General features: G+C 35.7%; 1 protein-coding gene across 2 annotated transcripts in view; it reads right to left on the bottom strand.

Annotated features, from left to right (window-relative positions):
• Nucleotides 1–25,142, bottom strand: part of HGF (hepatocyte growth factor) — a 68,261-nt gene extending 43,119 nt beyond the window's left edge. The window contains exons 1-7 of one of the 2 annotated variants that reach the window (XM_006777146.2): nt 24,894–25,142; nt 18,432–18,597; nt 14,946–15,058; nt 13,116–13,230; nt 8,304–8,446; nt 2,238–2,358; nt 481–599 (exon numbers count right to left, since the gene is read on the bottom strand). In XM_006777146.2, the coding sequence (XP_006777209.1) occupies nt 481–599; nt 2,238–2,358; nt 8,304–8,446; nt 13,116–13,230; nt 14,946–15,058; nt 18,432–18,597; nt 24,894–24,981 (865 nt within the window). In that variant the 5' untranslated portion in view covers nt 24,982–25,142. The remainder of the gene's footprint in view (nt 1–480; nt 600–2,237; nt 2,359–8,303; nt 8,447–13,115; nt 13,231–14,945; nt 15,059–18,431; nt 18,598–24,893) is intronic. The other variant, XM_006777147.2, reaches the window with a different exon arrangement.
• Between the last annotated feature and the right edge of the window lie 78 nt (nt 25,143–25,220).

The raw sequence follows: 25,220 nt of genomic DNA, 5'->3' as shown, positions 1-25,220 counted from the left end.
GGGGACCAGCTCCTAGAAATTAAATGTTTGTTATTCATCACTGCAGCTTCTGTCCTTCACCAGAGGAGGTTCACAGTGAGCGGACAGCCAATGTAACGTCTGGGGAGGAAAGGTAAGGAAAGGATACAGGATTGGAAGGTAAGAGTCTAAGGTCCTAGCTTTTACAGCGTAATGACATTATGACACTTCATATAATCTCTGATCTTTTTCTCCTCCTGTGGTTTTTTTTTCCTTGATGACATGAGAATGCTTAGGACTTTTAATAAGTATAAATGTTTTGTGAGTACGTGTGCACTTGTGTATTTCTCTCTTTCAAAATAATGGATTGGGTAGGATTATGTAACACATTTTTAAAATATTAAAAACCTGCACACATTAAAGCATCAAGTAAAATAGTTGTTAACCAGTCTCACTAATAATCACCTGCTTCGATTCAATCTGTGGGAGGAAAAGGAAGCAATAAATTTGACCCTAACTTACCACACATTTTAATTGCACAGTACTCCCAAGGGGTGTCAGGGTCAAGAGTATAGCACCATGGCCTCGGCTTGCCATCAGGATTGCGGCAATAATTATCATCAAAGCCCTTGTCGGGATATCTGCAAACCACACCAACAAAAGTGTCACGTAAATCTGCCTGGAAACACCTCCCAGCCCCCAGCTCAGAAAATAACCTCTGATCCAGCTCAGATACTGCTAGCTGAGGGGAATAATAATAATAAAAAGTTCTCTGTGTTTCGCCTTACAGGGACTGCTAATCATTGTTGAATCTATGAACTTACATATTCCACCAAGTATTCAGTACCATCACCTTTACTAATAAGTTAAGTCCATTGGGTACCTGTCTACCATTTGAGGTCCCAAACCTAAACCTCTTTTCATAAAGCCCAGTTAAGAACAGATTGCAAAAACATGACCTCGTGTAAAATACTCATTAAAAAAACAGGTCTTCTTCCATGGCAGGCTTTAAGTTTAACCCAAAAGGTAGGTTTCGAGAGCTGTTACTAATGATATAGCTCAATTCTGGAACCAGAGCCTTTCTAGGTCATGCCCTCACCTTCCCTGGAGCAAGAGACAAACTCCATCACACCCCTTTCTCCATACCCCCCTCCCTTTCAATTAGCTGGGGCCTGCATCGGTGACTTGATTTTAATTGCTACCATGTCCCTTCTGCTCTCACTTGAAGGACTAGAGATGCACTGAAAAATAAAGCCAAGTTTTAACCTCATTTAGAAGAACAATAAATAAAAATATAAAGAAGAAAAAACACGTTTCTAAAAACACATTTCTAAACAAAGATAGGGAGAAAGCTTCCTCTGGAATTATTATCTGCATTTTTATTCTTTATAATAAAAAAAAGATTTTTTTTTTCAACTAAAGTGTTTCATGTGAAATCAGTGGGCCAAAGTAGATATTTCTTTTAACCATTTAAGTTCCAAACCTACTTCTGAGGAGAAAGTAGACTTGGTTACCTGACTTCTCCAGATTGACAATTTCAAAATACAGCAGGATAGCCCTAGCCAGTTTGGCCCTGTGGATAAAGTGGCCGCCTGCAGACTGAAGGGTCCAGGTTTGGTTCCGGTCAAGAGGCACATGCCCAGGTTGCAAGCTCGATCCCCACTGGAGGCGGGGGAGAGGCGGCGCATGCAGGAGGCAACCAATCAATGGTTCTCTCTCATCATTGATGTTTCTCTCTCTCTCTCTTCCTTCCTCCCTGAAATCATTACAAATGTATTTTAAAAAACTACAGCAGGATAAATCAGCCACAGAATCATTTGCTCTGCCTTCCATTCCCTTTCCCTGGGCAGGACCTCTGTCATGTTGTCACCCATGGGAGCCCATTTTACCTAACTCACGGAAGATGTGGCTCTAGAAAGAGTCTGGCTTGTATTTAGCAAGAATGCCCCCTCCCAGAGCTCAGGTTGGTCAAAGAGGTCATTACTGAAAGGGCCTCTGTCTTTTTTCTGCTGGGGAAGAGAAAAAGGAAGCTCCTGTTAGTGCTTCCCGTTCACTCTCCACGGGTGCTCCTCAGGACCGTCCTGATGTCTGGGAATTGGAATGCAGTCAGCCAGGACCAATTGGAGTGTACACAGCACTCAGGTACCTCATCATAAATCCCTTTGCCCAAGACTTTCCAGAAAACATTGTATAAAGAGAATTTCCATTTCAGTTTGTCACGGAACAAATAACAGCTTGAGAAAAAAAAATCGCTGGGAACACGGTTAGTGGTATTTTACCTTTCTGGCATGAATTTGTGCCGATGTGGCGTCTGATGATCCCAGCGCTGACAAATCTTGCCCGATTCTGTATGATCCATGGGGCCTCGATAACTTTCCCCATTGCAGGTCATGCATTCTACTAATAAAATCAAAGCATGGCATGTTAATTGCTTCTGACAGAAAAATCAAAAACACCACTGTTCCATTTAAAGAACAGTAAATCATCTGTTTCACAAAGAGATTTCTAGAAAAAACTTACATTTTAACTTTAAATTATGGCCTAATGTCCATAAAGAGTGACATAAAACCCTCCTTACAGAACTTTTCATATAGCTTAAATGAGATTTTTGTCCTCAGTGTCATACAGATTTACCACAGGACCAGGAAATTACCTTTCTAATTTTTCAATAACTGTCCAAAGGTACTTAGAAACTGGAAATATCAGATAGATGGGGTTTTCCTCTTGGTTTGTCTAAGCTGCAAGGGATCTCAGTAGTTATACTGTCAGTACAATAAAGCCCCCCTCTCAGCCGAACCTCCAATGACATGCACCGGAAATGAGTGTACATCTTACTCATATGGTCAATGCCCAAATTGGGATGAGACAGATTGTAGAGACGAGCTTTGCATACAAATCTGCTACTATTCGATGAATATTTTAAAAGAAGAAAGCATAGCTCCTTTCTGCTAGCAAATATCCATGTTGAATAACAGGGCAGGCTTTACTCTTATCTAGCTGAGGATAGAAGTTGACCTACTATTGAACTCCTTGTACTCACTGTTTTTAAAATGTTTTAAGTTGACCTAGGTATGCAGAATCTTACTGATGATTCTGTGTGGTTCATTAATAGTTCTCTTCTGGCTGGCCTCTTATGTCACACTGAAAACCCTGGATCACATCAACTATCTGAAAAAGATACTTCTCAAATGGAGAGGTTGATTTGTAGTCCTGCAGGCACCCTGTGGAATAAATCATTGCTTGGCTTTCCTACCGATCAGGCAAACTTCCCCAAACACATCATTTGTATCTTGTGATTACTGATCATCTACCTTTACTGAAAGGGAGCAAAGATGTCAATGTTTAGTTGTATCTACCAAGATCTAGCCTAATTAGCATTTGTAATAACTTGGGGGTATAATATCAGAAAAATCACTTTTGAACCGTTGATTTGTATCATCTAATAGGACATTAACTATTAACTCTCCAAAACATGAGACAGTTTGGCTTGATCCATCTACTTCTTTTCATGTAGTTTAATCTGTGAACTAAGACAGGGGACCAATTCAGCTTCCTCTCATTTGGTCCTGAGATTCCCAGACTACAGTCCGTAAGCATGTGCACTATACATTTCAGGGGTCCAAGAGCATAATGATAACAGTTCTCTGTTTGGGCAAGGCCTCTTCAACATTGAAATGCTCAACATATGTTACGCCTTATCACATCAGAGCTTCCCATTTGAATGCAGTACAGATTGATTTAGTTCCCTTTTTTTAAAAGAATGCAAGATTTGATATCCTCACAGAAAATGATGTGACATTTATCATTGTTGTTTGCTCCTTTGTAATGAATAAAATTGAATGAAAAAAATGAATGCAATTAAATGAGAAAACAGAATAAAATACTATGGTCAGACATAAGAGATAAGGGTCCACATATACAATTTCTAACCTTATATAGTACTCAAGAAATTAAAATATATCTATTTTGTCTCCTTCAGCAAATGCAGTTTATAAGACTATATCCCCTTACATGAGAGTATATAAAGTTATTTTCTAGGAAGCTATACTGTGGGGATTATTATAAAACATTTTTCCTGGGGACTTCAGGATTTTTTATTTTTCTTATGACCACTTTCTAGAATGAGTGTGGTAGACCAGTGCTTCTCCAAACTTGAATGTGCGTAAAAAGTCACTTTGAGATCCTGTTAAAGGGCAAGTTCTTATAAAGGGTTTTGGGGATGGGGATGCTCCCAGCAGATGCTGATGCTTCTGGTACCTGGATCTCATGGTGAATAGCAAGTTTGTGGATAATTAGTTCCATTCTAAAATTTCTAAGTGTTTGTCAGTAATAGCTTTTTAGAAGAGAGTGGATTTTACCTGGTCCTTGAAGGATGAATGAGAGTTGGATAAGCTAAAAAGGGGCAAAATACCATAAAATGGTATAGAAATGTGAATTAGCGTGCTATGTTTATAGTAAAGTGAAGAGATGATTATGGATGCAGTTTCAGACCTAGTAAGATTTGTTTTAATAATAAAAGTTAATAAGAATAATGTTGGATTTTGGTAGTCAATGAATGTGTTATGGTGATAGAAGTGAGATTCTAAATATATTATCATTACATGTTCTTTGATTATTCAGTACTTTTAATGTATAAGAAATCATTTGATCTATGTAGTGAGGGAAGAACTCACAAAATCTTAAAGGACTTACCTAAAACAGAAATATGTCAAACTTGTGCTTGGAACACAGGTCTCCTGACCCATAGTCCAGTGTTCTTTCCATTCTCCCTCACTGCTTTTGTGTCCTACATATTTTAATGTGTCCCCTATACATCCTAACTAGTCACACTTTCAGGTAGACTGATAAGAATAATTTTAGAAAGTCAACCTCCCTGACTTTTTCAACATTGTCCCAATTACCTTTTGTTCTCCTGTGTATAACGGTAGGTTGTCCTCCTGTTGGATTTTCACCTACTGGGGCATGTGGAAAAGGAGGCCCTGGGAAAGCAGGTAGATTGGCCATCTTTTCCAAGGTTTGTTGTTTTACCACGGCATCAGACCCTCAGGTTAGTCTTAAAAAATTACCTCAAGAAAGCCAAACTTTAAGCTCACAGTCACTTTTCAAAATTCCAGAATTCTAAGACTCTTCTCAGTTTTTGTAGCTCAAAGTTAAGCAGTACAGGTAGGACAGGTAGAAGCTAAGTCCACCTACTCAAGGAGCCAGGTGAAAGCATAATCTATTTAACAGTACAAGAGGGTGAGCATTGCCCTCCTGCTCTATTTTCTTTTTCTCTCTCTACTGTGGTAAGTGTATTATTTAACCCTTCTAGCAAGTTCTTTTCTTAAAAAAAAAAAAAAAGAACAAACAAAAGTACAAAAAAGTAAAATACTAATCCAGATCACATAAATGCAAAATAATTATTTCTATTCATAAGTAGAATGTTTTTTCTGAATATAGTTTTGACCTAAATAGTAGTAGAAAATTATAAAATGACACATAATTATAAGTAGGATTAACGTAACATCTTTCTCACCATATTAACTAAGTAACTCAAAAAATACTGTGTTCCGTTTTTCTCAATCACAAAACCACAGTAATCTGAGTTTAAGAGTAAAAGAGATATTTCAAAAAGTATTTCTCAGCAAATTCCATGCTGGTGATTATTTCAGAAAAACTGAATGTTTAAAATATGGATAGTCTCACACAAATCCATATTTATAAATACTAGTAATAGTTTTTTTTAAGTCTTGTTTGTTTTTTTTTAAAGTCATTCTCCATGAAGAGTATGGATTTAACACACAGTATTATTTGGGATATTATGTGTGAGACATTAAAAAATAATGATTATGGCTTAAAATGTATTTACTCGGATATCTGACAATCATTAAAAAGACATCTGTTCCAATGACTAGTGTTGGCTTTATTTTAAATCCCAAGCAAATGTTAAAACAAGAAATTAGATTTTTACAAAGCTCAGTTTTCCACAATCTTTGAATCAAAGATTGACATTTCTACTAGAATGCTTAATATATTTCAAAGTTTTAAATTATAAGAAAATAATATTAATCATCAGACATCAGATATATATTGTCTATGAATCAAACTTTCTGAAAAATTTCAGATGAGTATTTAGTCAAAAGTTTGTTATAAATTTTTCAAAAAATATATACTGTTCTACATGTATTTTTAAAAAGAACAGTTTGAAGTTTGACTTGAGGCATTTTTCTTGCTTAATTTTAAATATCCAAAACTATTTGATTATTATTACCTCATCCATAATGACATAACCTTTGGAAATTGCCATTCAATAAATTAATATACATAGATAAAAATGGCTCACTGATGATATTAAGTATTCTGGATTTTGAGGTTTCCCCCTTACATTTGTATCTTAATATAAATGAACATCATTTGTACATTATTTTGAGTATTTTATTACTTATTTTATAAAGAGCTATTTTTCTTTATTGATGTATTGATAGTGCTTATTACTTTAGATCCTCTTTATTAAAATCTGCTAAAACATTGTTCATTATAGAATGAATTGAAACATCACAACTCAGTTCACACTCCCTGAGATATGTTCAGCCTATAGGACAGGTAGGTGTTGGTTTACTTCTCTTACAGGAGGGTTTTTCTACTATTGTCAGATTTCTAATTGTTTCCAGAAAAAGCATATCTGCAACCTTCAGTGCCATTGTAACCATCAGCATCATGCACCATTATACTAAAGAGTAATGCCCTTTCCAAGGGAGCTGTAATGACCTAAAATGATTATTAAAGGATGTTAGAGATATATAATCTAATGACATAAGAATAACTGGAAAGAGGACTTCTATAATTACTTATTTTCTAGCATGTTTGTTCTACATTAATTATCAGTTCAGATCTATGCCAGTGTATTTTGATAAGGTTTCTCTTATAAACCAGTGGTTGAAAAATTACATTCTCATACAGACTAGGCAGGTAACATAAATGCTAAACTGTTTACAGTTGGACCACGTTACCTTCCCTTGAAAAAACTTTCCAAGGTCAAACAAAATCAATTACAAAACTCCTTGCGATGACTTTCAACCTCAGAGAATTGTGATAATGGAGAGTTTCCCAAAAGCAGGTTATTTTCTTCCAGGTGTAAATTTAAGACAAACATTAATGACAGACTTATTCATACAAAACAGACTTGTTTATCACGTTATCACAGATCAGTTTATTATTTTTAAAAGAAAAGAAAACAATGATGAAGAAGTTATAGTGAACAGAATACGATATGGAACGAATGAAAAGTAAGAATTTACAAACAGAAGTAGAACTGGCTCTGGCACATGAAGTCAACTTTAAAATAACCAACAACAGAAAACAAATCCACCTTCTCTGTGACAATGAACTAACAATGATTTTTTTTTATGTGAAAATATCAACCTAATACTAAATTGATATTTAGGGAAGAAATGTCTTTTAAAAAATTGGTTCATTAACAAATAGGTAAGATAACTTACTATAAAAATTGGACAGTATTTCAGCAGACCCCCCCCACCCCCCAAAACTTCAAAATCCTACTAAATTTCTATCAGAATGTAATCCATGTTTCATTTGGATTCTCAGTATTTTAGGTTTCTGACAGAACAGCTATTCGGTAGCCAGATAACTAAGAAAAATAAACCGTATACAATGCTGAAATGGTTACTCTTCCTTCTCATCAGTCATTCAGTTTTCCACTGCAAAAGTAAGGACAGTGCCCTCTTATGCTGTGAGAGGAGGTAAAAACATAGACATGGATTTAGGGTGCCTGCCTTCAAGACAGCCTTGATCTCTTCAGATGCTATTCTGAACAGTGTTCCAGTCTATGTATTAGATTTGGTTCTAGTCACATTTGCACCAAAACGCACACAGGTGTGTCCAATTCCCATGACCCCCTCCCATATACCCTTCTGGGTTCATATACCCTTGCTGCACCGCTGCTGCTGCTGCTGTGGAAGCAGGAGTTTGATGAATAGAGAATTAGCTCTACTCATACATAAAGAGCTAAGTTGCATTTGGTTCCTTTCAGATGATGTATGGAAACAGACTTTGAGGCACGTGAGCTCCACACGGTTAATGAAAAAGTCCAAGTTTATACTCTCCCCAGAATGATGCCTCAGGCTCTATTAAACTCACAAACTGATAACTCGCTCCCTTAGTCTGCATTCATCTGGTGATGATCAGGTCTTAAAACTGGGTATAAAAGGCTCAGTTAATTCTCTATGGTTGTGTTGGAATAAACAACATACTCATTGCGCTGTGGTTTGATTTTGTTAACCTTTCATGCGAGCTGCAGATCTACACAAAGGAGCAGAGTGCCCCGCACGGCATTCAGGTTCATTTACCTTCTGAACACTGAGGAATGTCACAGACTTCGTAGCGTACCTCTGGGTTGCTTGTGAAACACCACGGTCCCCCTTCTTCCCCTCGAGGATTTCGACAGTAGTTTTCCTGTAGGTCTTTACCCCGATAGCTCGAAGGCAAAAAGCTAGTTTTAAAATGATAATCATTACAGTATAAGCGCATGCAACTTTACTGTGGGCCTATTAAATTTACTAATTAGCGGGTATGTTTTCCCTGAAAGTGGAGAAACATTTATTCTAACTCAGATCTCCATGTACAGGGTGGGTGGGGCAAACGTAGGTTTACAGTTTGTGAGTATGCAAACCCAGAGTTTATTCTTGTATTATTACTTATTATGTATTGTTTTCCATATAGACAACTATAAACCTACTTCTGCCCCACCCTGTATATTAACTTTAAGTGTTATTTCCATCCATTCTTAAAATCCTTAAATTTTATAAACACTTAGCTAACAATTCACATGCTCAACATCATTAAGAATGATTTATCACTGGATTTTTCAAGAGCCAAACATTTAAGAACCTAGTGAACATTATTTGTACCACAATTTCTAAGCCTCATTCAAAGGCAGCAAGTGATTGAGCAAGGCCACTAAGAAGAAAACTGAAGAAACACTGCAATTGACCTTGAAAGCTCACAGTTACGCTGCTTATCCCACATAATTGCTTGTTTATTTGTTGCTTTTATTATGAAGAATGTCCCTCCTATTTTCTGAACAACTGAGAAACAGCTTGATGAAGTAACAGGAACAAAGGGTCTAGAATCAAATTAAACCTGGACTCAAATTTCAACTCTCTCACTTACTAACTGGAGACCCAGCATGTAATTTGGCCTCTCAGCCTATTAGCTTACCTGTACAATGAATATAACCGTAACTTATAACACAGTAGACTGTGTAACCATATCTTACACCGTATATGGTTGTTTTGAGAAGTTCTAAGAGATGACAGAGTAATTGACAATAAATGCTACCTATTAAGCACACTCCACTTAGTAGTCTTTACTCTGTGGAAGTAAAAATTAAACAATTGAATGAACAATTAAAGCTCATATGATTTCACTAGTTTCCTAACAGTTTTAATTTTCAAAGGAAAAAGGAGTCATCTTTTGTCTTAGTTTTAGTCCTATTATTCCGGAATAATTTATGATACCTTTTGTATGTGCCATTGCTTGAAATTTTCTTTCATTTTTGTCAGTTCTCCAATTTTTTATAATAACTTTTAATGAAACACTATTCTGATAGAATCAAAACTGATTTTACTCTTTCATAAAGTAATGTATTAATCAAATTTACCTTAGAAAATTCTCTTATAACTCTATTTTATGGGAAGCTTAGTATAATAGAAGAGTAAGAATAATCACAAAATCTCCATTGCTGCCATATATGACACCAGTTCTTAGATACACCTGGGGTTTTCAACTTCCAGATGTATAAAATGAATGGAGTGAATGGGATTATTATGAGGTCCTTCATTTTCTATCATTTTACAGACTCAGTTTACTTAAGAAACTAAATAATGGATTTAGCACATATTAAATGAACACATTAAATATCTAGTTTTAGAGATTTTTGTTCTACACACACACACACACACACACACACACACACAAATATATACACAAATAAACCTTTCCAGTGGATTTTTAAAGTAAAAAAGAAGCTGTGAAGAAGTAGTGAATGAATCAAAAAAACAATTTAGTAGGAAAAATACAAGTAGAAAGGTAGATAAAGTGTAAATCAAACCTAAAAGTGGCTGAAAAATGAATAAACTTGTCCCAATAGAGTTAACAAAATGAGAAATGAAGAGAAAAGATGTGCTTCTTTTCACAATTCTTTATCAATTTATATCGAATTCCTCTTGAAGGCATGCAGGGTAACAAGAACACTGGGTCATCTCTTCTCTTCATTCTTTGGCATATATGACTTTTTACCCAAATTAACTGGTTCTCCTTTGTGCTCTGAGGTGTTAGCATGCTTTTCTGTAGCAGCCTGTACCCGACCCAGGGGTGAAGCTTAGTCCTGCTCTTTTCACTTATTTGTGTTCATTCAACACATGTTTATGAAAACCTGTTATACCAAAGCCATATGCCAGTCAACAGGATTTGTAATAAACTTTTATTTACATATATACGATTGTTGGTTCTTTGTCCTTGTTGGCAAGGCTTTAAGAGAGATAAGTGAAGAAATATTTAAAATTGAGTTATATTTAAAGGTACTCTGAAATATAAATTAGATCTTCTGGTGCTAGTCACCTTTTCTTTTCTTTTAATATAAACAGTGTTCATAGGAAACTTGATCTATTCCATCATCTGCTTCATTAATGAATGCTGGGTGGCCAATGAAAGATAGAGGTGTAGATATCAGGTCACCTGATTCTCTGGTTAAGCTTCTATGCTCATTTCATCATCTATCATCATCTTCCTATTAAGCCACTTGTAAAATATTTCAATTTAGGGAGTCAACAACAAATCATTCCTCTAGACAAAGACATTTATATATTTCTTTTTCCATTTCCCATGAAGTTAATCTTTCGTTAACACTTAAAAGTGTTAAGCGATTATGTTGATATTCCAATAAGCTGATAATTGATGATAATTAAGTGTTGCTCCCACTGAATTTTTTAAAATGTTGATTAATGTACAAGATCTTCTCAGCCCTAAACTCAAGGAAATGTTTGTTGGAAAAATAGCTGATTGGACTGGAAAGCCTGTTCCCAGGGAGATCTATTTCACATTTACTCCTCTAGCGGAGAATCACAATCATAGAGAAATTGGATTGAAATAAGACCTCTACTGGGTCAGTCCAGTGCACTCTCCTTAGCTAAGGCTGGATTGATTTCAAATGCTATTCCTTTGTTCATGAAAAGCATAGATCTATCTATTTAAATAAGATGTTTTCTGTAATATCCTGGAAATGACACCATCCACATACTTATGAGAGGACAAAAACAATTATATTGTTTGTTTTTTAAATATGAGGACAATTCTCTATTTCACAGGTATCTGTGTGTAATTAAAAGTAAATATGATCTCCCTTATATGTGGAAGCTAATGAACAAAATAAACTGACCAACAAAGTAGAAACAGAGGCATGGATGCAAGGAACAGACTGAAAGCTGTCAGTGGGGAGGGAGAAGGGAGAGGCTGGATAAAAGAAGGTGAAGGGATTAGCCAAGGAACATATATGCATAACCCATGGACACAGACAACAGTGTGGTGATGGCCAGAAGGAAGGGGAGAGGGGAATGGGTGGAGGTGGACAAACGGGGGATAATGGGGACATCTGTCATAGTGTCAATAGTAACAATAAAGTTAGAAAATAAATTTAAAATTAAAAAATCAATAATTTGGAAAAGATTAGTTGTTTTCTGTTACTGAAACACGGGAAAGCTGATCAGTTTGGATACTTACTAGCCGGTGTTAATTAGGCTGAGATCACAAGTTTGATCCCAATGTGAAGCAACAAACTCTTTTTCTTTGTATGTGGACCAATGAACTCATCTTTGTTTACTGAAGTAAAATCATCTTTCATAATTATACCCTCGAAAAATTAATGGAGTGGGATAAAAAGTGGATTCATTAAGGCAAAGTTATCCTCACTATTGCAAAAACAAGTGACAGCCTGTGTCCTACTGACCTGCTAAGTGTATGATGCCCTGGGCTTGTTAAAAGCAGGACTCAGATTCTGGCCATCCCACTTACTAGATGTGAATGACCTTGAAAGGTTACTAAGGCTCTTTGTGCTTCAGCATCCCCCTATGTAAAAGCAGAATTAATAAAACCATCCACTATGTGTTTCTTGGGAAGATTAAAGGATATAGACGCGGTATACTGCTCAGCAAGGTAACTGGCACCTGGTAATCTAAATCTTCTAATGCATTTAATAACCAGAGTGAGCTGTTTTTCAACTACTGTAGTTGCAGTTAAAATTATGTGTAAAATAAACCTTGAAAACTGGCTAAATTTAGTTCTCTAGTGGGGAGTAGATATCTATGTTTCTCCTCCATTATGATTAAAACTTTCAGACTAATGAGCCTATGGCTACTATGTTTACTCATCTTTAAATAGCATTCATCTCATAATGAACACAATTTTAAGTGTAGACATTTAATTCCCAAGGAATGAGAAGGTTGTGTTTTGTTTTGTTTTCAGTCATCCGACAGTAGGTAAAAATGGGAAAGCTGGTCAGAGGCATGAGTTTTTAGCAGACGTTCTCAGTTTTGACTGTACTTTGGAATCATCTGGTGAGCATTTTTTAAAAATCAGATGGCACATGGGTTATTTCCCCAAGAAATGTTGATTTAATTGGTCTATGCTGATACCTGGGTGGCAGGAGGTGTTATGGGCTTCTAGCAGGTGATGTTAATGTGCAGCCGAGGTTGAGAGCCACCATGGTTAAAGAACATTTGGCCACTAGGTAAGGTCAGAATGTGATCCATCTCTAATTTATACAGTCAACCTCTTCACCTCCAGCTGCACATGGCGGAACCTTTTTGAAGACAAAGGGACAGGGGGAAATCTTAAAATTATGTTTCCATTACTTTTTCACAAACACTAGGATCTATAAATTGAAGTTTTGAGGTAGGATGCTGTTAGGCCACATCTTAATGATAAATTTGTTCATCTTTGGCAAATACCAGTCATGGATTCGCATCATCCTTGGCCTGCTATAATTCCGCAAGGTTGTCTATGCTATGATAGAACTGTAGAATTATCCCAAAGGACCAATGTGAGACTTATAACACACATAATCAAAAAAGAGGGTTATCCTCTCTTCTTCATGCTGTTCTTACCTGTGCTCGTGGGGTATCATGGAATTCCAGGGCTGGCATTTGATGCCACTCTTAGTGATAGACACCGTTCCTTTGTAACTACCTCCTTTACCAATAATGCAGTTTCTAATATAGTCTATCAGAAGAAAGCAGAGACAAAGGCTATAACTATGGGTCACATGCAGTATATATCTAAAAGTAAAAGAAACTTCCGGTCAAACCTTTAAGTAATTAACACTTGTAAACTACTGTTTCTCAAATCGTATTGAAATGCATTGCCTAAAGCTTCTACTAATATTTTCAAAATAATACATTTCAGAATAATCCAAAACAAGAACAACAGCAAAAAGACTATTGAGAAGTTTTAATTTTGTGAGCATATACTTGGATAACTGAAGATATTAGTCTATGTATTTAACATAGTCTCTACATTCAACTGGCCAAACTGAATTTGGCAGAATGATTTGCTTAATTATGCAGACCATGTTACGAAAATATTAAAAATGAAAATTAATGGATTTATAAAACCTATAAGGAATTCAGAAAGTTACTTTGAGATAATAAAAGTAACTAAATTGTCTTTTAGTAAAATGGTGTGGGTTTTATATATACATATGTGTGTGTGATATAATTATATTATTTTGATTTTTTCCATATTTTTGCTAATATTTCCACTGCTAAATTGCAGGGCAATCAAATTGAAACATGCTGAACATTTCTGTCAAACAATATCAACTACAATACAGTTGTTAGTTGAAGATGGTCTTATACTAGAGTATGAATTATATTTAGGATTTGTAGAATTATTGGGGTATATAGATATCATTTTATTGTCTACCATGAACCCATCTTAATTTAATTTAGACATATACCATATTATAAGAAAATATCTGTGTATATTACCAAATACCTAAATTAATAAGATAATATGATTGAAGAAAGCATTAAAATTAAAATTAATGCTATTATTATAAATACCATCCATAACTATTTCTTGTGATGAGAGATTTATCTTCTCAAATTCATATTTATTTAACATTCTTCAATAATTTGATATCATTCTGCTTTTTACAAAGTAAATACCTTGTGACTATAATATCAGAATACTAAAATAGACAAATTAACAAAAAATTTGGTCTCAGTTCTTCTTTTAAAAAAATTTTATTAGCCTGGCCAGTAGTTAAGTGTCAAACTATGAACCAGGAGCTCAAGCTTCAATTCTCAGTCAGGGCACATGCCTGGGATGTGGGTACCATCCCCAGTGAGGGGCATGCAAGAGGCAGCCAATCAATGATTTTCATTATGGCTGTTTCTATCTTTTTCTCCCTCTCCTTTCCTTTCTGAACATATGTTCCTTTAAAACATATATATGTTCCTTTAAAACATATATATAATATTTTAAAGAATCTAATAATTAGAAATAGATCCAACTATTTTTTTCAATATCTCCACATTTTTTATTATCAGCAATTATCACTATAACTTAGATATTTAAAGTTATTAAAATTTAAAATACTATAGTAATCCCCAAATTTTCTGTAATGTAAGATGTCAAACTAATAGCTTAAGGTGGCGCTTTCCAAAATGACATGGGGAATACCATTTCTAGGAGAGGCTCCTAGAAATAAACTGAGAAGAGGTAATCTAATTATGGGAAGTTTGGGAAATGATCTCTGTAATCAGGTGTCATTCTATTGTCAAGTCTCTAGTGTCATCTGTCTTAATAGATGAATTGACTGCACAATAGATCCAGTATATAACAGAAAAATCCATGAGAAAGAGAACTGTGGCAGAAATTTACATACTTTTACACTTGATTTTATTATGGATATTTAGAAAGTGGCCAGTTACCTTTGTTTTCATAGAGGTCGAATTCATGGCCAAACTGTTTTTTCACTCCAGTTGACATGCTATTGAAAGGGAACCAGAGGCATCGTTTTCTTGCTTTATCAAAAACAAAGGCCCTGAAAAAAATATCTGAATGAAAAGAAGGAATACTACTATTTATACAGTTTTTAAAGATTGGGCACATGGTTTAACCAAGGAGGGCAATAAAAAGTCTTTCTAAACTAAAATTACAAATGCAAAAATCTCTTAACCATAAATAGTAAAGTATTTGATAACATTTTATACATAAGAACTGATGTTGGAATTCTGAAGTGTTTTCTTCCCATTAAGAAATGATATTAAAATTCCTCACTATGCTACTTATGATGCCACCATGGACAAGCCTTCATTTCTTAGTATTTTGACAACTTTTAAATAAAATGAATAAGGGGAAATAATTTTTATAAAACAAATACAAAAAAGACATAAAATTTTAGAAAAATATTTTATTTATTATTTTATATTTTATTCACTACGATTCATTTTATATCCATAACTTCAAAACATATTCAAAAACTTTGTGCTTTGATTTACATTCAAGTATTTTAAAATATCTACCTGTTAAAAACATTTTATAGCTGACATAGTAATTAAAAGCAAAACATAAAAGTATTATTTTTGTAGCTGTGGCAGAATAACTTGATAAGACAAGACACTGGGGGGTAGGGGAGACCAGGGGAAGGTCAAGGGGAGGAAAAAAAAGGAGACAAATGTAATACTTTAAGCAATAAAACAAATTAAAAAAAAGAATTGGCTAATAATAGATTTGTATTGTGATCTGGTAGACTATAAGCTTATGCCATACATGTTAAATTCCCTATTTCCTTATTGTAGTGTTAGGGGGGGAGTGTTAAATGACCTTGAAACCATAGTAATTATATAAATAACATATATAAAAATAAACAAACATTTAAAAATAAATCAATAGCTTCCCCCTTAACTTTACATTAAAATAAAAATGTAGCAAACATATATAAACTACTTTTCTATACGGCTTTGACATGAGATAACTTTGCAGGAGCCCCATGGGGAACGTGCAAGATTAGCCTCTGTGAATACAAATGTGGTTACATCTGGAAAGTGAGGGACAGGGTCTCCAGCTCACTGATTTCATTCACTTTTTTCTCTTCTTCCATTACTCTGGCATATTCTCTCAGAAAACTGTTTCCTTCGACCACAGTACACTCCATATGGACTGGATCCTGGCTGTCAAATTTAAGTTTGACTGTAAGAGTTTGACTTTATCTTAGCCTGATTTTAATTATCATCTTCATTTCCAGAATTAGTTGGCCATGGCAGGAGGGCAATTCCAGTAAGAATAACTCATGGCTAGAGGAGGAATGCCTCCTGTTTTCTTCTCTTGAGCCAATGGATGAATGGCAATTTTCTGAAGAGCTTAGAACCAGGCACTCTGGTTATCTTTCCTACCCAGCAAAGGAACATTTCAATCTCTATGCAATAATTTTTTTGATTCCTTCTCAAGAGAAAAGAGTGTTTGATAATGTTCCACTCCATGCCTACTCAATTGCAAATGCTTTCACACAGCTTTGTTGGTATTTTCCTATATTTGCCCTTGTTTGCCAATGATTCTAGTCCATATAACAAGTCGGCAAAAATATCATTTACTTCATTAAGAACTAATTTCAGAGTATCACAGTATATATATTTAATTCTGAATAACTAATGTATTTAGTGGTTCCAAACACATATGTATAAGACACACATATTGGGATAGATAAGTGAGAAGGATGATACAATTTCTAGGCAGGAAGACTTGGGCTGTGCATGGGTTTTATTACATGTGATTTTCTGTACAGGTTGCCATAAATTTGCAGACTAAATTTAACTCAACCAGAATATGGTAGGAAAATATGAAACCTCATATACATGGGGTATGTAAAGATATATTAATCAGGTCACATGTGTTCTCCAATGAAGCAAATTCATTTTCGTTTCCACTAAATAAAACAAAGGAAAAGGTTTTTTTGTTTTGTTTTGGTTTGGTTTTAATAGGCATAAGGCTGATTAATGTGAAAATTGAAAGGTAGCAATACTTTCCTTACTTGTGGATTCAGGAGAGGGTCTTGTCAGATTCAGAGTTAAAAACCAACAATGATTGTGGTTCTCTAATTGTCTATGCCCTGCCCTTCCAACCCCAAGGGGCGGGGGGCAGGTACAGTAAATCCAACCTCCTCCGCCAGAAGAACAGCTCCATAAATCTGCACAGCTGAGATGCTGATTGAGACTGGTTTTCTCTAATTTATATTTACCTAACTCAAGGCTTTTATCAGAAAGTCAGGGAAAGAAGCAGAATCATCACAGGAAAACACTTGCAAAGTCAATCCCCGACTATTCTTGCCAAGAAATATCTCCCTGAAAGTGGCAGTTTGGCTATAAAATACTTCCAGAGGAGCTGTAAATGGATAGAAAGGAGATAGTCTCTCCTCCCTCTAAATCTATTGAAGTTATTCTCTGACCATGTCCTTTCCCCTCAGGCCCATAACATTCATTTCTCTGAGAAAGGCGAGATGAAATTCAGACCACTTGCCATGACATTACTAAATCTGTGTTCACATTATGTGTCATGACCCAAATGTTATAGAGCAGAATTTAAAATTTACAGGGTGTCATGCTAAATCCTCTAACATGTGGGATGAAATAGGGAATGAAAGGGAGGAAAGTAAGTGAGGGGAGAAATGTTTATGGAGAAGAACTAGGAAACACATTTTCCTTGGGCAGTTAGGATGAAAGTGTCACCTTCATGGCCCAAAATTCCAAATTACATCCTCTGGGATTACTGGCAAAGTAGTAAGGAATTCTCTGTGAGATCATGCAGGGACTTTCACAAGTAAGAGAACTCACTCTGAGTCCCCTCATGCCTCTCTGAATTACCCCATCACTTTTCATCTATCATGTCATCATCACTACCCTGGCCTAAACAGTCTCTGCTGCTGACACCAACCCCTCTAGTTTTTAATCTAATTCTCTCAACACCTTTTATTTAAATCCCTAAAGACATTGACATAAGTTACAGTAAATTTTGGCTATTGTCCAACTTATATTCTGAAAATTTCTTCACTCCTCTTGAAAGAAAAAAAAATGTTTACTCTGAATAGAATATTTTAAATGGTTTTTATTACATTTAAAAGTGAGATAAAAGTAAATCTAATTACCTTTCAGTTCCTAAAGTTCAATTGTTTATAAGATGAGAAATATAAATTCCATAACCAAAGCCACCATGAGGTCTAAAAGATATCAGTTTATATGTACTTCCTTACTCATATTTCCATCAACTGAGAGCTAAGTCTTATGTTGTAATGTGTTTAACACTAAAGCCGAGCTTATAATTTTAAGGGCAAATCACATTAAATACAAAAACAAAAACCGTGATGATAATAAGTACATACTGTATTTGGAAAGTTTTCCTAAGAACAAAATGAAGAAACTTACTTGCAAGTAAATGGAAGTCCTTTATTCCTAATACACCTATTAGCACATTGGTCTGCAGCGTTCATTTTTTTTGTTTTTATCTTCAGTAATGGGTCTTCTTTAAGTAGAGTAGTCTTTGCTGACTTTTTGAATTCATGAAGTGTGTTTCTTCTTTTCTTCTGTCCTTCTATTAATAATAATTTAAAAAACACACATGAGGAATATGCTTTTGAGGCTAACATAAAAAAAATCCTTAAAGATCACCCACAAGATAATGATTTTATCTGACAACATACTAGACCTCCAGGAGTTGGGGATAGAGTGAAGAGGGCAATGATACTCTCTGATAGTTAAGAGAAAAAAAAGAATATTATAATCAGTGAAGAATAAATAACTTGTCATGTAGAGTCACTTCACTCATCTACATTCTTTCAAATTAAGGATGTTTTTAAAAATTAGGGCAGAGTTCACTCTAAAGAAATAAATAACATGATATTCTCCAAACAGTATGAAAGCAAGGGCCAGAGCATATCATATCATGCTCTATAATTAAATTTGTCATTTCCTCCCATAAGTGGTCTGTATGTAAGTTATAGTATTAATTAAACAAGCCCATTCAATAACAGATAAGAAACTTCTCACTAAAATTGGGACAGTGGACACATTTTTCTGACTTGCTCTTTAAAATATTTCATACTATTCATATTTTAGCTCTTCTCATTTCCCACATTAGTGTCTTCTGTGCTTGGGGGCACTAGTTCTTAGTATCATTGAACTGTTTGTCTTGAAATCGATCCAAATGCTGCAAATCAAATGTATGTAAAGCTTCATCCTTTAATGTAACAACATCATTTTTCTTCATGAAAGTGCTCGACAGGGCGCCTAGATAGCATGAATCCTCCTATTAAAAACCCGAGAACAGAACTAAAACATCCTAAGAGATGTAATCCATTCAATAACATTAGAGTATCATGAACTTGCTTCTTTATTCTCAATTTGCCTAAAGTTGTCTGGTTTGTAATGATGATCACCGTCTTTACCACGAAGATGAAAATGTCTAAGAGACTGCAGCTATTGTATAATAAGGATAGACATGACTGTGCCCTCCTCTGCCTGTCAATCCTGTTGAACACCCTATAAGAAAGGCAGCAATAATATATTCATTTTAAAGATATAGATACCAAGACACGGGGGAAAATTGACCACTTACAAGATCTGACTCGAAACCCAGCTGCCTTAGCTTCAGAACCCCCACTCTTAAACACTTTATGATGCCTTCTTTTCTCTTAGCATTGCTAAGAAAGAATGTGAGAATATGGCTTGTAAATATTTCATGAAGATTTAGATTAGAGCCATCAGTACAGAAGTAAGTTGGACAGTAGAACAGACAATGCATTCCTGGCTTTTGTATGTGGTGAAATGTGTCAAGAAAAGAGAATGAAAATTTTTGTCTAAAAAAATTGGAACTATGGCTAGTAGAGTGAGGTACCAAGAATGGCATTGTCCTCTTAAGTTTGCCAGCAACCACTGGCTCCGGTTGGTTTCTTAAGAGGACAGATGCTACTCATTAATGTCTTTCCTAACCTGAAGTTCACAATAAATAAGAGAAAACATGAAGTCTTCTACATGTCTAGTTCTCTATAAAACTCCAGAACACAGGGTCCAAACGACTGGTATTAATTTCTGTAGTAATGCTTTCATTTTTTTTAACTTTTCTTTGCCCTACAAGATTAAATGGCTATGGTACAACAGATATAATTTAAAAGACATTTTAACATAGAAATTCAATCAACCAAATAATCTATCAACATGTTTTTTATTGAGTGCGGACCAAATGCCTTGCATAACGTTGGCAGACAGATGATAATTCTGGCATTCTCATTGACTCGCCAGATGACTTTGTTTAATTACCTGAAATGCTAATATCCCAATTACTCAATCTAAGAAAAATAAAAGTTGTATTATAGTTGAACTAAAAGGAGCTATTTAAACTATAATCATTAAGTAAATATTTGGAAACCAATTTGGATAAATAATGTTATTAATATGCAAAGTTTTACTTTTGTTTTTGAAATTTTATTCTTTAATTTCTGGCATAAGAGTGAAACTTATTCTCCCAAGCAAAAAAAAAAAAATAGTACAATTCTTTTCAAATTTTGGTTTATAATACAGGACCATGTTAATGGAAGATAAGTTTCTTCATTAAGAGGTTCTCCTTCATTTGACCTTAGTGCACTATTTCACAGCTGCTATGAAATGTTTCACAGCATAATAATCATCTGATTTCCTACACAAATAGAAATATTTCTTAGAAACAAATATAGTTAATAGATGCAGATCATTTATTTAAAAAATTGTCCACAAAAATGGAAGCATTATATATATCAAATGAATTCTGTTAACTAAAAATATTGAATTAAAAATGACCTCCTGTATTATGTATTTATTATACACATCTAAGTGAGAGAGAAATTTAAAAAGTCCAAGACTAACATTAAATTCGATATGTATTTTTCTAATTGTTAAAAAAAATAGAATCCCTGGTCAATGCTCTGCTTTTTTTCTTGATACCATGTAATATAAAAGCAAGCATTGAAGACTACTGTGAGAAAAAAGTCTCTGTGGGTTTGCTGGTTGTGTTTAATTCTACAGCTCCTCAGTTGTCCTATTGAAATGTGTTAATGTGTGGCTGTACCTCATAAAAATAGTCTACTCTTGCTTGCTGATAAATTTTCCCATCACTACATTTCATCTAAAGATCAAAAAGCATTCCAAAAGGCAAATAAGTCCATGATTTCCCTTTACTAGATAATAAATAGGAGTGAAAGGCTTATCTGGGCTACAAAGCTAATCAGAGGCGATCAGAACCAGATACCAGGATTCCCTTTCCACTGTTCATTTGTCATGACTTAGAAGCTTTCCCTTATAATTCAGTCATTTCTACTGGATCAGTAACATATACTCAAAAAGGTGAAGTTCAAGCTAATTGTACATGGTGTAACCCCATACACCTATAAACTTAATTTCTTCTTCAATAAAAGAAAAATTCAAAACAGAAGTCATTAAAAAGCAGCATCCAAAAAAAATCATCTTCCATATGTAGTAACAACTGATGCTTATTTTACTGAAAACAGTTAAAAGACAAGTTTCATTTGGGAAGAAACTCAAAAATATCTTTGGATCAGATTTTGCCCTCCTAATTTTGTGCATGGCTGTTAGTTGAAGTTTATAAACAAAATAGTGAAATGAAATCAAAGGGTGAGAGATCACTCCAACTTTGTCATGTTTCCTGTACTTCAAATTGTAACTACTTTTTCCTCTTCTCCCAGTCTGGGAAACATTCTGGGAGCTGTGTTTCCTGAAGGACCTAAAGTCCCTATTTTAGAACTGAAATCATTAGGATTGTAGTGAAAACCTACAAACAGAGAGCAGGGTCAAATGGATCAAGGTGCTTGAAGAAAGACACATTTCTCCCTCTGGTCCCTGGGCCTCACACTCATTTCTCTCAGTACCTCATATATTTTCTTCTCTGTGTGGACTAACCATTGACTTCAAAGGAAAATCGTGCAAGGAAAGGATTTGCAGGGTGTGGAAAGATGCAGGAATCTGGCTCTACATATTCTGAGAAACCTACCCACATGATTAGTGATTAACAGCTTGAAGTGGCAAGATGTTAAGATGAAAGTATACAAATAATTAATGGGAATGAATGGTTGTGACAGGAGATTTTAAACTTCTCAAAGGCAGGAATCATAAATACTGGCCCAGAATGTCATTGCTGTTATCTAGGAACTTGGAAGTCACAATCATCTCCCCTTCTGCAGAGAAGGTAACAGCATCACAAATAAAGATGTCAAGAAGACAGGCATCCTGTCAGACTTCAATCAAATGTTGCTATTTGAGAAGCAGCAAAGAGATTTGCAAAATGAAGCAATGTTCAGTAGGAGGTTAGGGGCCTCCCTAGATATTTCCCTTCTCTTTCATTCCATTCTCTTTCATTCCATTTCCTGTTCTCTGCCTCTGCTGTTTCTGCCTACCACTCTCCATCCACACAGCAACCAAAACAACTACACTGTCAGGTACCTTGCCAACTCGAAAACTTGCAGCAGCAGCTGCCCACAGTTTTTCTTAAATTTCTTAGCAAAATGGATTCTTTAAAGGCTGTTTCAATTGATTTCACAATTATTGGCTTCAGTATAAATATTTTTTAATCCCATATACTTCATTCACATAGATTTGGGTAAGACACTCAGGTCTATCCCTTCACTAAGATCATTTAAGGTCTTTAACCTCAATTTTCTCATGTTAGATGAGTCCAACAATGCCAGTCTTATTAGAATTAAACAAGTTTCACTTTTAGAGCTTGGTCCATAACAGTTGCTCAGTAATGTAGGTTTCTTCCTCATTTGTTCACCTTTATGTCCCCCACAGTAGATGCTCATTTAATGCTTCAGCTGTTACAAGGGATTGGATATTTGTTTCCAGTGTAGTTAGGAACAGATAGAGGGTAATTCTCTGTGCAAGAACTTCTATAAACATGGCTTCGGTCCACTGCATTGAATATTTCTTTAAAAGCTTTTCAGTAAAATATCTCCATAATGCATTCTGCTCAGAACTGATTGTCACTTTACTATAGTATCCAATTCTTTCCTTAACATTGCATGATTTTACAATATGTACAATAAGATAAATCAAAAAGTACCACTGAAGCAAGTAACAACAACAAAAATTTTAAATGTTCAGCATTAGATGAAACTGAAAAGAACAAACTTTCTGTGTCCTAAGAGGGTTATCCATGTTTTCCATTTTGAACAATGTTATTTAAAAAAAGAACAACTATCAACATAAACTTGCCACCCAAACAAAGGCAGACCCTCTTTTGATGACAACTTGACCATTATACACTTCAGGAATTATTCACAGCATATCTGTAATTCCCAATTGGCCTCTCCTTGCCTGCCAGCACACTCTTGGGCTGCGTTTTCTCCACACTCAGGAAACGCAGTCATTTCAACATTAGCCAAAGTGAAATATAATTACGAATGTATATCTCCTGCCAAAACTTCATGATGCATGCCAAAAGCAAGTAGACATTGTCTATGGTTGATCTACTGTTTGGGTTTTCCTCACTGTGTTCCCCTTGCACTAGCACAGACGATTTCAGGTAACCAGAGTCTATTTCAGACGTTAGCAACACTTCAATCTTCAACAATGAAAGCCCTCAAAATATCAGCCATGATTTCAATTTACACTTAAATTCCCCTAAACCAGCGATGTCTTATAAGAATCTATTCTAACAGGATACATCTCAAGCATGATAACCTGGTGATGGCACTAACTTCTTTTTCCCCTCTTCAGAAGTCTAACCTACCTGTTTTCAAGCTGACCTTTCTAACACAGTGTTGTTTTCCAAAAGGACCAATTCACAAAGGAGAAGAAAGCCAGGTGGATTGAACGGTTTCTTATCACTTAGCACATCCCTGATGTTTTCAACTCTTCTATTACATCAAGAGCTAGATCAGAGGTCTGACGAACTTCATATTTAACTTCTCTTAAAAAATACAGCCAGTTCTCTGTTTTAGATTATAAAAAGGCCATGTCTACCATCTGGGCATGTGTTCCATTCTTTTATTCCCCTGTGCCCACCCATGATGCTCACTACTTTCTCCCGCTGGCATCCCAGCCACTGCAATGATAATACAACCAAATGCAGATGTTTCCTCTTGCCCTGATAACAACAGAAAACGTCCCAAAGCAGTAAATGAAGTTTCTCAACTTCCAGGCAATAGGAACTCCCAAGCAACTCCTTCCCAACCTGTAAATTCAGGGCAGAACATGAGACGCCGAAAGCAGCTCTGCAGCTTTACTCAAAGTTACACAATTTTGTTTTTTTTTCTGCCTTCCTTGCTCTGCAGTTTCAAAAAGACAGGCATCCATACCCAGAAAAACTGAGATCTTAGAAGGGAGGCTTTCTCTTTCATTTTCATAACATGCATAGACTCAGAGTTTCATCTGCCGTCTCCAAATGTTGACCTGCATAAAGCCATAATTTGGCTCTGAGTGTTTACAGAGTGATGTGGGGTTGTGGATGGTCATGGAAAAGTATCCTCTGGGGAAAAAAAATGAATCCTTGCGGCACTGACCATCACTCTCCCCTCGTCAGCCCAGACCTTCTGTTCAACTTTAAACTTGTCCAAACCATCCAAGTTCCAGCCAGTGTTAGCACTCCATCCCTACCCAGAAGTCCACACCTATTAAGCTAAGTGAGAAGGGGCTGGGTCATTAGGGAGTAAGGGTGGGGTGGGGAGACACCCTGAGGGATGTTAATTATCATTTTAAATGCTTTGCAAATAGATCAAAAGAAAGGACATTGAGAAGTTTAAAAAACCCATACCACAAACTGAGCTAAGAAAGGATGCTGGGGTTTAGACTAGGTGAGAAAGAGATAGTGGAAATAATAACAACGAGGGAGAGAAAACTAACCTGCATAGGGGATGGCGATGGGGAGCAGCAGGAGGTGGAGGAGGACGTGCTGCAGCAGCAGGGCTGGCAGGAGTTTGGTCACCCACATGGTGCTGGGCGCTGGCGGGTCCCACTGGAGGAGATGCCTGGGGTGGAAGAAGCCTGTTCCGACTCAGTGCCTGAAAGAGCCAGTCGGCTCTGAGCGGCTTTTTATTGCAATGAGCTAAATTTGTTGTGTGATTAACTGGAAAGATCTAGGTCTGAACTCCCTCTTACGGTAAGAAACTGTTTAACAACAGCCCTTTACTCTCTTCCACCCCCCCCCTTCCCCCCCACCCCCGCCGCCCC

The sequence above is a fragment of the Myotis davidii genome, unplaced genomic scaffold, assembly GCF_000327345.1.
Source record: "Myotis davidii unplaced genomic scaffold, ASM32734v1 scaffold49, whole genome shotgun sequence".
Lineage (NCBI taxonomy): Eukaryota > Metazoa > Chordata > Mammalia > Chiroptera > Vespertilionidae > Myotis > Myotis davidii.
This window is presented reverse-complemented; position numbering and strand designations above follow the sequence as displayed.